This window comes from Pan paniscus, chromosome 1 (assembly GCF_029289425.2).
Source record: "Pan paniscus chromosome 1, NHGRI_mPanPan1-v2.0_pri, whole genome shotgun sequence".
Taxonomy (NCBI): domain Eukaryota; kingdom Metazoa; phylum Chordata; class Mammalia; order Primates; family Hominidae; genus Pan; species Pan paniscus.
Window position 1 is genome coordinate 213,215,526 of NC_073249.2, and position 11,312 is coordinate 213,226,837.

Below are 11,312 nucleotides of genomic sequence, written 5' to 3' on the forward strand. Positions count from 1 at the left end.
AGCATATTTCATTCCAAATGAGCCAGATTTACTACATACAATAACTCTAATTCATGCCTCAGGAAGGTGGGGGTGGGGAATGAAAGGCATTCTCTTTAAGAAAGAATATTTAAACGACACATGCATTCATTCCAGTGAAATTATACAGATGTTCTGTAATTCAGAAAACCACCCCTACCAAATGTAGCTCCAAAAGCACATCTCTTTTCACGTTTTATTTATCAATACATTCCGACTAAAGATTACGTATGCCACAATAAAAATTCAATCAATACTATCTACACTTAGAAAGATTACAAATAAGGATTTGGCAACTTATACTTTTCCCCCTAGAGGAAAGCTGCATTAATGCTGCATGTTTTCCACAAAGATCAATTAACTATCTTTAAATTATAATGTATTAAGTTAAAGTTAGGTAAGCACTTCAAAAGTAAGCCTTATTGCCTCAGGGCAAACTCACCATTTCTGCGCATAACCTCAAATTGGTTGTTTTCAAAAAAACAGGTTTCGGAAAAACTACAGCATAGCCTCTACCATCAATCTTCAAGGGGTTACTGGACCAAGTTGCTTTTCTAGAAGACAGTTGTTTCTGCGCTGTTCAGCATAATGGTCTATATGCTTAAATTATTTACCACGCATCAACTCTATGCAAATTTATTCAAATTTCATAATTTAATCTGCATACTAAGAATGCTGATTCCACGTCATGAAAACTCCTTTATGATCTCCAGGATACCTCACATTGCTTTACTTCATGCCACAAAACTGATGCCGAAGCAAAAGTGCTGAAACTGACCATTCAATAAAGTCGCAAAACCAAAGGTGGAAAGGAACGTGGACAGACCTGAAGTCCACTTCTTGGCTTCAAGGTGTAAACCATCTAGTCTATCCTTACAGTTCTTAAAGAGATTCAATAATCTGTTTCAATAATTCAACCATACAGTTAGATGAGCCTTCCTTCACTGCAGCGGTTCAAGTGCTATTTGGAAATGTCTGGAGATTTTACTGGCTGTCACACTGGAAGGAGGTGCTACTGGCATCTCCCTGATAGAGGACAGGGATGCTGCTAAACATCCTACAGTGTACAGGATCGTCCTCCACAACGGAGAATTCTCTCACCCAAATGTCAATAAGTGCAGAGGTTGAGAAACCCTGCTTTAATGGAAGCTAAGTATTGTTTTCAGTAATGGAGTCCACAGCTTTCAGACACTCCATAAAGGTGGTTTTTATAGCTCTACCTAGAAACTTGTAGCTTCAAAAATAGAGAGATGGACCACCACCCCAGGCCTCTAACCAAATGTTGTAACCATAGGTGACAGCATAGCTGATGCTCAGCGCACAAAGCGTGAAGCCCTAGACACAGGGCGGCAGTTATCTGTGGTAAGGACAGTCAGGTGATGTCCCTCATCATCTGGAAACTCCCTTAGCTACCCATCGTCATGCAAGTTTGACGATTTTCCCCCAACCATCAACCTCCTCCTCTTCCACTCCCCATTATGGAGTTTTCTAGTAGAAGTCCGCTGTTTTGGGTTTTTTTCTGCATGAGTATTAAAAATAACATGAAAAGCTACTCAGAAGACATGAAAATAGTAAATAACCTAAGGTGCTTTCCATCCTGGAAAGTCTATGATTTAACAGGACTTAAAAAGGGTTTGTAAATCAGGTTTGGAACTTGAAAAGAAACAGGCTGCTTAAAGAAACAGTCCCATGAATAAATAAACATCTAACGTAAAATAATCATCAAAAGAATATGTGCAGATATATGTACATAACTGCACAGCCACAGCCAAGAATGGAAGAAAGGAAGCTGAAATTGAGTGTTACTTCTTATGACTGCACCCGCAAGAAAAATGCGTATTTAGATGCTAAAAAGCAGAATTTATATTTTTCACTGTAATCTCAAAAGATTACAGAACTTTAAAACCCACGATTTCAAAAAAACTTTCAAACAAATCTTAATGAAAAGAAAACTCAGGCTTGAGAAACCTTACAGATCAATATGGACTTGATTGATAACTTACGGCCCATCCACATATTAAATAGCCATTAAACGTAATATTGACTAGTTAGTGGCATGGATACATGCTCACCGTATCATAAGGCAAGACAGGTTGCAAACGATATACACACTATATTATCAATCCTGTATAAAATGTAAATAAATATATATATGTGAATGAACTGTAAAATAAGGAAATAAATACGCATATCCACACCAAGAGAGACAGGAAGATCTGCCAAACGTTAACAATGGTTATCTGAAGAGGGGAAGGTTATGCCCAATTTCTGTTTCTTCTTTGTGCTTTTCTCTACTTTCCAATTTTCTACAGTGAGAATCTTTTGTTATGTTTTGTACTTACAAAATTAATACATTCTTACAGATTTAAACTGTACTGTTTCAGGCCCTGTCCACAAAATAAGGAAAAAACAAACCTGAACATACCAACCTTTCAATTAAAGAAACCACCTTCAGAATCAACAAAAGCAAACATTTACTGAGCAGTATTATCATGTTCTGGCACTTTTCTAAGCACTTAAAATGTATTAACTTATTTCAATCAAACCAAAACAGATGTGTTGAGTAAAAAGAGCCCTGGAATCACAGAAAATGTAAATGAGTTTTAGTTCCACTGTGAATTTTGATTTGTTTCCATAGCTCGAAATGAGGGGGTTTAATAAAAATGATCTTTAAAGGTCATCTCAAGGCTAAACTAAGATTCTACATGTAAAAATTTGGCCAATAAGTGTTAGTCCGGAAGCCTCTAGACTGATGGGGCAGTTTGGACCATCTCAAAAACACAGAACCCTACTAAAAAAGAACGTATGACAGTGTGTCTCAGTTCCTCCTCCTTAATATATGTAAATTTCCTATCATGTTTTTTTTTAAAAGGCCTACATTTTTCTAATACTTGGACACAACTGATCAAACCGAGGCGAAGTGTGTACCATTGTAAAAGAAATCATTGAAGAGTTCCATTTGTTGTTAAAAGTTTCGGTCACTTTTAATAAACCTGGAGTAAACAAAAACTTAAACATTTTAGTCGAGTTCTGGGGTAAAAATGATTCTTCTAGTGTCTGGTTAAAGGGATCTAAGGACCTACTGGGATTCAGCAAAAGACGTTCCACGTCTCAAATACACCCAAAATCTCAATACAACACTAAAAGAAAAGTGAGGGGCCAGCACGAAATTTCTGTTAGGGGAAATTTCAGCTGCGTAGTTAAGGAAATCAGGACTTCCCGGTTAACTGTGGGGTCTTTGCCGCAGCTCACAGCCCGACACAAAGCTACAAGCCCGGAGGGTCGGTGGCTCACGCGTGGATCGAAAGAACCACGAAGGTTTGGGGAATGACACTGACCTGTTAGGTTTACTTCATGTCTCACTTACCACCATCAAAAGAGGTTCATTGATAGCTTTATTAGCAAAATTAGTAACATAGAGTTGCACGTCTGTAACACACACACACACACACACACACACACACACACACACACACACACACACACACACACACACACACACCCGTCCGTGGGTCTATGGGAACATTGAGGGAGACAATCTCCAGGTTAAAACCACACAAAAACTATTTGGGAAACACAAAGACGCAAGACACAAAACAAATTTGGAGTGCAAATGTGCAAGACACACTCAGTGGGAACACAAAAGAGAAAAGCACAGCGGCTTGACAATTGGGACGGCGCCCGGCCCCACGTGGGGTCCCAGGTGGCCCCACCGCCGCCTGCACCCGGCCAGTCTCTGCAGCCCGCACGCGTCCCCCGCGGGGCGCGCGGCTCTTCACGGCGACAAACCGAATCCCGAACTTCGCCGCAGGGACCCCACGGCCGACAAGGAGGAGCCCGGCGCCGCCACCCACCCGCGGGGCCACCGACCCGGAGGCCCGCGCCTCGTCCCGGGGCCCCCGGCACGCCCGGGACCTCTGAGGGGGCGCGTCCGCCGACCCGGCCATCCCTGCGGCGCCGGGTCCCCAGCGTGTCGCCGCCGCCGTCGCCGCCGCGCTCCTCGGGGGGAGGGACCAGCGTCCCGGCGCCAGCCCAGAGGCCGCCCACCCGCGCCGCTCCTTACCCGCGCCCGCCGCGCCAGCGCCTCAGAGCACCGAGGGCCGCCGCCGCCGCCGCTGTTCCGCCGGCCCCGGCGCCCGCGGCCGCGCCGCCGCCATCTTGACTCCAGTCGGAAGTGACGTCGGGCGACGAGGCAGTGGCCTGCGGGGCTGCGGGGCTCCGGGACCCCCGGTCTCCCCACGATCCCAGAGCCCGGCCCTTGACCCTGCGCCGTCGCCCAATGGCCACCACCCAGCCGCCCCTCGTAGGTCACCGCGGATCCCATGGCGGCGCCTCGGGAAGGAGCCCCGGCGGCTGGCGTCGCGGCAAGTCCGACCGCACCCTAGGGCTAGGATCCTGCGTGGTTCAAAGGTTCTCAAAGAATCAAAAAGACTGAAGGAGGTGTTGGGGGGGCATGTCTATCGTTGGAGGTCATTAAATATCTGACAAGTACATAAACGTAGACCTTATACTTCTACGTTTGGATCTATACCAAAAAGATCCAACTCCAGGCAGACAGACGCAGCTGCTGGGTTTATTTGCTGCCCTAGTACCCAGGAGCAGTGACCAACGCTGCCCTGTGCCCGCGATGTTCCAGTGCAGCGCCTCTGAGAGCGCGGTAGTAGTCCTGCCCTTAAGGAGCTTGCTGTTCCCAAGCGGGCAAACAAATGGACTGCAGAGACGACGACTCATAGATGTTCTGATGAAGATGAACTGGGTGGAACTGGAGATGGCTCTTCGACATCCAAGGGTGGAGGCCTAGCACGTGGTTGAAAATGAGTTGAGTCGGGGAGAAGCACAGGCTGGAGATGAGCTGGAAAGTTGGGAGTTGTCGTTATAGATGGTGCCTGGAGCCTTCAGCACTTCAAGATAAAGTAATCCTCTGAGAATGAAGTCAGGAAGAATCCGAATGTGATGGCTACGTTGGCCATCTGCAGAAAGCACCCAGTGGAAAAACAGGATACTAAGGGCAGGTGTGCTTCCAAAAATTATGAACGATCATTTATGTAACAGGTTTAATCTTAAGAAAACGTGTTGGCCGGGCGCAGTGGCTCACGCCTGTAATCCCAGCACTTTGGGAGGCCAAGGCAGGTGGATCACGAGGTCAGGAGATCGAGACCATCCTGGCTAACACGGTGAAACCCCGTCTCTACTAAAAATACAAAAATTTAGCCGGCCGAGGTGGCGGGTGCTTGTAGTCCCAGCTACTCGGGAGGCTGAGGCAGGAGAATGGCGTGAACCCAGGAGGCGGAGCTTGCAGTGAGCCAAGATCGCCCCACTGCTCGCCAGCCTGGGCGACAGAGACAGACTCCGTCTCAAAAAAAGAAAGAAAACGTGTTGTATCAACATATATCATGTTATCTTATTGTAAAAGAATGAGGCTAGGCCGGGCGCGGTGGCTCAGCCTGTAATCCCAGCACATTGGGAGGCCGAGGCGGGTGGATCACGAGGTCAGGAGATCGAGACCATCCTGGCTAACACAGTGAAACCCCGTCTCTACTAAAAATACAAAAAATTAGCCAGGCGTGGTGGCGGGCGCCTGTAGTCCCAGCTACTCCGGAGGCTGAGGCAGGAGAATAGCGTGAACCCGGGAGGCGGAGCTGGCAGTGAGCCAAGATGCCCCACTGCTCTCTAGCCTGGGTGACAGAGCGAGACTCAGTATCAAAAAAAAAAAAAAAAAAAAAAGAATGAGGCTATAGCTGATGATCTAGTCAGTTACAGTAAACAAATGAAGATCACCTCATCTGAGTAAATTTTATTAAGGCCTTGAGAAGTGACAGGGCTTAAGAAAATAAGGAAATAAAGGAAATCAAACCTCAAGGGTTTGCTTATTTCTTCCGCAATTCAAGGAAAAGAGACCCTAGATCTGGGAGATACCACGTGCCTGTCATCAAAGTAGTATTCTCTGTTGTGGAGCAAAGTCAAGAGACTTCTGCACCCCTTACCTAGATTAATACCTTCCAACTGGATCCATGCATCGAAATTATCTGGGGTATCTATGAAGAAAATAGGGAGACCCCACTGTTCCATCCACCATCAAAACACTGACATAGAAATCAGCATTTTAAGAGAAAAGCTATGGGCCACCTGGCATTCAATAGAATGCAAAAGGAAAATAAAGGACGTTAAATCAGAAGTGGCACGGTGAACCAGAATGGATACTAGATGGTTGGTTAACAGAGTAGCCAGTAGTTGTCTTTCCGGTTATTAATTCATTAATCCAAAGTGACTGGCTATATTAGTTTCCTGTGGCTGCTGTAACAAATTATCCCAACCCTGACAACAGAAGTTTATTCTGTCACAACTCTAGAGGCTAGAAGTCCAAAATCAGTATCACTAGGCCAAAATTAAGGTGGCAGCAGGGCCGGGCTTCCTCTGGAGTCTCTAGCAGAGAATTGCTCCTTCCCTTTTCCAGCTTCTGGGTGGCTGCCAGCATGCCTTGGCTTGTGACTGCATCACTCTATCTTCAAGGCCAGTATCTTCAAATCTCTGTCTCCATCTTCATGTCATCTTCTCCTGTGTATGTGGTCAAATTCCCTCTGCCTCCCTCTCATAATGATACATGTGATTTAGGACCCACCCGGATAATCTGGCCATCTCAAGATCCTTCACTTAATCACGTCTGCAAGACTACATATGAAGTAGCATTTGCAGATTCTGGACGTTAGGGATGTGGATTTAGGTATGGGGCCATTATTTAGCCTACCACACTGGGTGTCTCCTCAGCGTTTCTGAGGTCCCCCCACCCTTAATCAGCCATTGTGTGGTTTTTATCTGTGTATTTCTTGAACATATGTCTATTTTTCAACCTGTGCTATTTCTCAGGGTAAATAATTAAATATAATTTGTTTAATCCGAAAAAGATCAGAGCCATCAAGAACACAATAATTTAATGAGCACTTATTATCCATGTGATATGTTAAATTCATTCTTTTGCCTCTTTGAAAAGGTAAAATGTATTGTTTAGCCTACCACGCTGGGTGTCTCCCCTGAGGTATCCCCACCCTTAATCAGCCATTATGTGGTTTTCATCTGTGTATTTCTTGAACATATGTCTATTTTTCAACCTGTGCTATTTCTCAGGGTAAATAATTATATATAATTTATGTAATCCAAAAAAGATGTGAGCCATCAAGAATACAATTTAATGAGCACGTATTATCCATGTGATATGTTAAATATCACTCTTTTGCCCCTTTGAAAAGGTGAAATGTATTGCAGGTTGTTTCTGTATGGGGACGGAAGTATAAAAATATACTCTTTGTCCAAGTCGACAACATGAATCAAACTCCACTCTACCCCAGTACACCTGGTACCAGTTCTGGCCGGTTTTGTACCTTGCTGCGGCAGTACCGTGATGGAAGGCATGATCATCATTCACCACAACATCCCACTACCCAGAAGAGTGTCTGGCACATGATAAATGCTAAATAGATATTTTTAATTGGAAAAAAAGGCTTCTCCATGGCCCTCTCAATGTGGATGTATTACAGCAAGTATGTTGCAGACTGCACCTTGTGCAAATAAATGACAGTATATTGTTCATATTATTATAATAGGAACCACAGCACTCCTGCCCTGCATAGCAGCTGGAATGCCTGTAGCACTTCCAAAAAGATTGCAGATCTTACAGCTGAGATCCAAGAGTTTACAGTACATTGCCAATGAGAATAAGTGGACTTCAAATTCCCCGAATGATAACAATACTTATTCTCTGCTGGGCTCTGTTCTAGGTATTTTACATGCACTCCCTCACTCATCCTCATAACCTGTGTGATAAGCACTATCCTCATTTACGGCTGAGGATACTGAAGCTAGGAAGGGTTCAAGGACCTGCCTTGGCCGGGCGCAGTGGCTCATGCCTATAATCTCAGCACGTTGGGGGGCCAAGGTGGGTGGATCACTTGAGGTCAGGAGTTGGAGACTAGCCTGGCCAACATGGTGAAACCCCATCCCTACTAAAAATACAAAAAATTAGCCAGGAGTGGTGGCGCACACCTGTAATCCCAGCTACTCGGGGGCCTGAGATAGGCGAATTGCTGGAACTTGGGAGGTGGAGGTTGCAGTGAGCTGAGATTGTGCCATTGCACTCCAGCCTGGGTGACAGAGCGAGGCTTTTTCTCAAAAAAAAAGGGACTTGACTCATTAGTAATACAACCAAGCTGATAGGGTAGTTTGGCAGGACACACAGCCATTTCCCTCTCAGCTTAGGAAGGCTGTCATAAGACTAGGACTAGCTCTGCAAGGCAAGAGAAGGACAATTTAAGATGGAAAAAAAAATAATGGAACCAGGTTTTGAACCTAGACCATTTAGCTCTAGGTGGGGAGGTTAGTAAGCAACCTCCCCACACCCAGAGCACGCATGCACGCACACAGACATGCACACACACAAACATGAGAGCTAGACCAGGAACTGGTACACACAACCATGCTACTCCATGTGCCTAACTAGTCATTCCTCCATCGACATACTCAGGGTAGGGGCTGGGAAGGATTTTTTTTTACATTTTTTTTTATTCATTGCTAGGATTATTAGAAAACATTGGATGCATAAAGCCACCATTCTAAATCCTGTCCCTGGACTGTCAGGCAAGAACAGCTATTAAAAGATCATAGGCATGGGCAAAGGAAGAGAATCCAGTGCAGCTGAATCAAATGAACTCACCTTTTGTTCAGATAACACATCGCTTACCTTTAACAAAAAAAAAAAAAAAAAAGAGAGACCCTTTTCTTGTGACTGCAAATCATGTTCCATGAGATTCAGCGTCTCTTCTCTGTTACATCACCTCACTCTCCCCACCCGCCATCCCTCTGCCACGTCATTTACCTGAGCAAGGAATGGCATCCAAGCAAGCACGCCAGCCACTAAAAGATCTGAAGCTTGCGCTCTTCATGCATGAAGTCCAGACATAGCAACTCTGGGGGCTAAAGATACATCTTACCACGTCATAGGCACTTTTGGCTGCGTAGTTTCTGTGAGAAAAACCCCGCAGCCTCAAAATGTATAGGCAGATCTTGGCAGTGGTGAAATGTAGTTATGTGAGAAAGGGAAAGGGGGTGACCTTTACTGAGCCCCAAGTCTGGGCTGGCACTTTATACTACGTTGTCTTTTCATCATCTCGACAGCAACAACAGCTGCTAATTTTGCAGATGAAGAAACTGAAGCTCAGATTGTTGAGAGACACAGCTGGCTGGAATAAGGGGCAGGATTGAAGGACTTCTCTGATGTCAAAGTCCATGATGAGTCGCTGTTCATTCTGCTTCGGGTCATCAAGATGCTCTTAGGCACTAGGGGCAAAGACGCAACCCCTCTCCTCCAAGAACTTAGGATCCAGTGGAGGAGACAGGACTTACAAAGCAGGCTAGCCCTAGTGTGAAACCAGAACCGCATTCCTGTGCTCCCAGCGTGCTCCGTGATGGCTCGCTCCCCACACCTTTTTCCTTTTCATTATTACTCTTAAGAAAAAACAAAAAAGGCCGGGCGCGGTGGCTCACGCCTGTAATCCCAGCACTTTGGGAGGCCGAGGTAGGCAGATCATGAGGTCAGGAGATCGAGACCATCCTGGCTAACACGGTGAAACCCCGTCTCTACTAAAAATACAAAAAATTAGCTGGGTGTGGTGGCGGGCGCCTGTAGTCCCCGCTACTCGGGAGGGTGAGGCAGGAGAATGGCGTGAACCCAGGAGGCAGAGCTTGCGGTGAGCCAAGATCACGCCAATGCACTCCAGCCTGGGCGACAGAGCGAGACTCCGTCTCAAAAAGAAAAAAAAGAAAACTGACTTGAAGATGTTAAAATTTCTTTTTTTTTCTTTTTTGAGACAGAGTCTCACTCTGTCATTCTGTCACCCAGGCTAGAGTGCAGGAGTGCAGTAGTGCAATCACAGCTCACTGCAGCCTTGACCTCCTAGGCTCAAGCAGTCCTCCTGCCTACAGAGTAGCTGCGACCACAGGCACATGCCACCATGCCCGGGTAATTTTTGTATTTTTAGTAGAGATGAGTTTTTGCCATGTTGCCCAGGCTGGTCTCAAACTCCTGGGCTCAAGTGATCTGCCTGCCTCGGCCTCCCAAAGTTCTAGAATTACAGGCATGAGCCACCACACCCGGCCCAAGATGCTAAAATTTCTAACCAATTCAAATATGTGGCTCTAGAGATAACTTCACTCCATTCTACAAAAAAAAAAAAACTCCAGGGCACTGTTGCTAGGTTTTCCCATTGTATTTCTTATATCACATTTTCTAGAACCAAACATATTAATAAATTAGGTGAAAAGTTCAGAATTTCCCAAACAGATGTCACTCCTTTCAAAACTTTTAGTGTAACAAGCTCAAAGGCCCATGCAGTTTGTTCCAGAGAATACAAAGGGAAGTTTAAGCCTTCCTTGAAGGCAGAATGAATTCACTAATACGCCACCCTGAGAACATGAATAAAACATATACATTGACATCAAAGACATAAAGTGAAAATATTTTTCAGCTGGAAATAGCAAGCAGCATGAGAAGGAATAGAAAATAAATCAGGTCCAGAGATGAGCAGATTGCACTGAGATAGTAAAACCCTAAGCCTGGATTTGTTTCCCCAGATTCGAAGCTGTAGTGTGTTGCCTTACAGGGGCGTCTGTAGATGAGATGACCCGTCCTACCCACCCAGTCAGTGCTCACTCATCACCAAGGTGAACCATCTCTTACCCTGGATCTGTGCTTCTCACCATCCCCATCTGCATTCTAGAAATGCCGTGCTCTCCATTTTTCTTCACCCCGCTTTCTGTCTAAGATTCACTCCTCACCCCTTCTCTCCTGCGTCCAAATTTTGCCTTTCCTCAGAAGCCAGCTTTTTGATGAAATCTTCCCATAGTTGCATTAGTTTCCTAAGGCTACTGTAACCAAGTGCCACAAAACAAATTCAGTGGTTTAAAACAGGGGTCCTCAACCCCCAGGCCACAGACCGATACCCTGTTAGGAACTGGGCGACACAGCAGGATGTGGGCAGCGGGCGAGTCAGGGAAGCTTAATCTGTATTTATAAAGCCACTCGCCATCACTGGCATTACCGCCTGAGCTCCGCCTCCTGTCAGATCAGTGGCAGCATTAGATTCTCATAGGAGCAAGAACCCTATTGTGAACTGTGCGTGCAAGGGATCTAGGTTGTGAGCTCCTTATGAGAATCTAATGCCTGCTGATCTGTCACTGTCTCCCATCACCCCTTGATGGGACCATCTAGTTGCAGGAAAACAAGCTCAGGGCTCCCACTGATTGTT

At 45.6% G+C, this 11,312-nt stretch overlaps 1 protein-coding gene and 1 non-coding gene across 7 annotated transcripts in view; one reads left to right on the forward strand and one right to left on the reverse strand.

Moving 5' to 3' along the window:
* PRDM2 (PR/SET domain 2) overlaps positions 1-8,895 on the reverse strand; it is a 129,743-nt gene extending 120,848 nt beyond the window's left edge. For 2 of the 6 annotated variants that reach the window (XM_034955733.3, XM_034955748.3), the window contains exon 1: positions 4,082-8,748. In XM_034955733.3, the coding sequence (XP_034811624.3) occupies positions 4,082-4,342 (261 nt within the window). In that variant the 5' untranslated portion in view covers positions 4,343-8,748. Of the gene's footprint in view, positions 1-3,872; positions 3,890-4,081 lie in introns of those variants that run through there. The other 4 variants (XM_034955791.3, XM_034955757.4, XM_063594685.1 and 1 more) reach the window with 4 other exon arrangements.
* Positions 8,190-8,319, forward strand: LOC112438489 (small Cajal body-specific RNA 11). The gene has a single exon (XR_003026908.1). It is a non-coding gene; the product is annotated as a small Cajal body-specific RNA 11 (non-coding RNA).
* Positions 8,896-11,312: the final 2,417 nt, after the last annotated feature.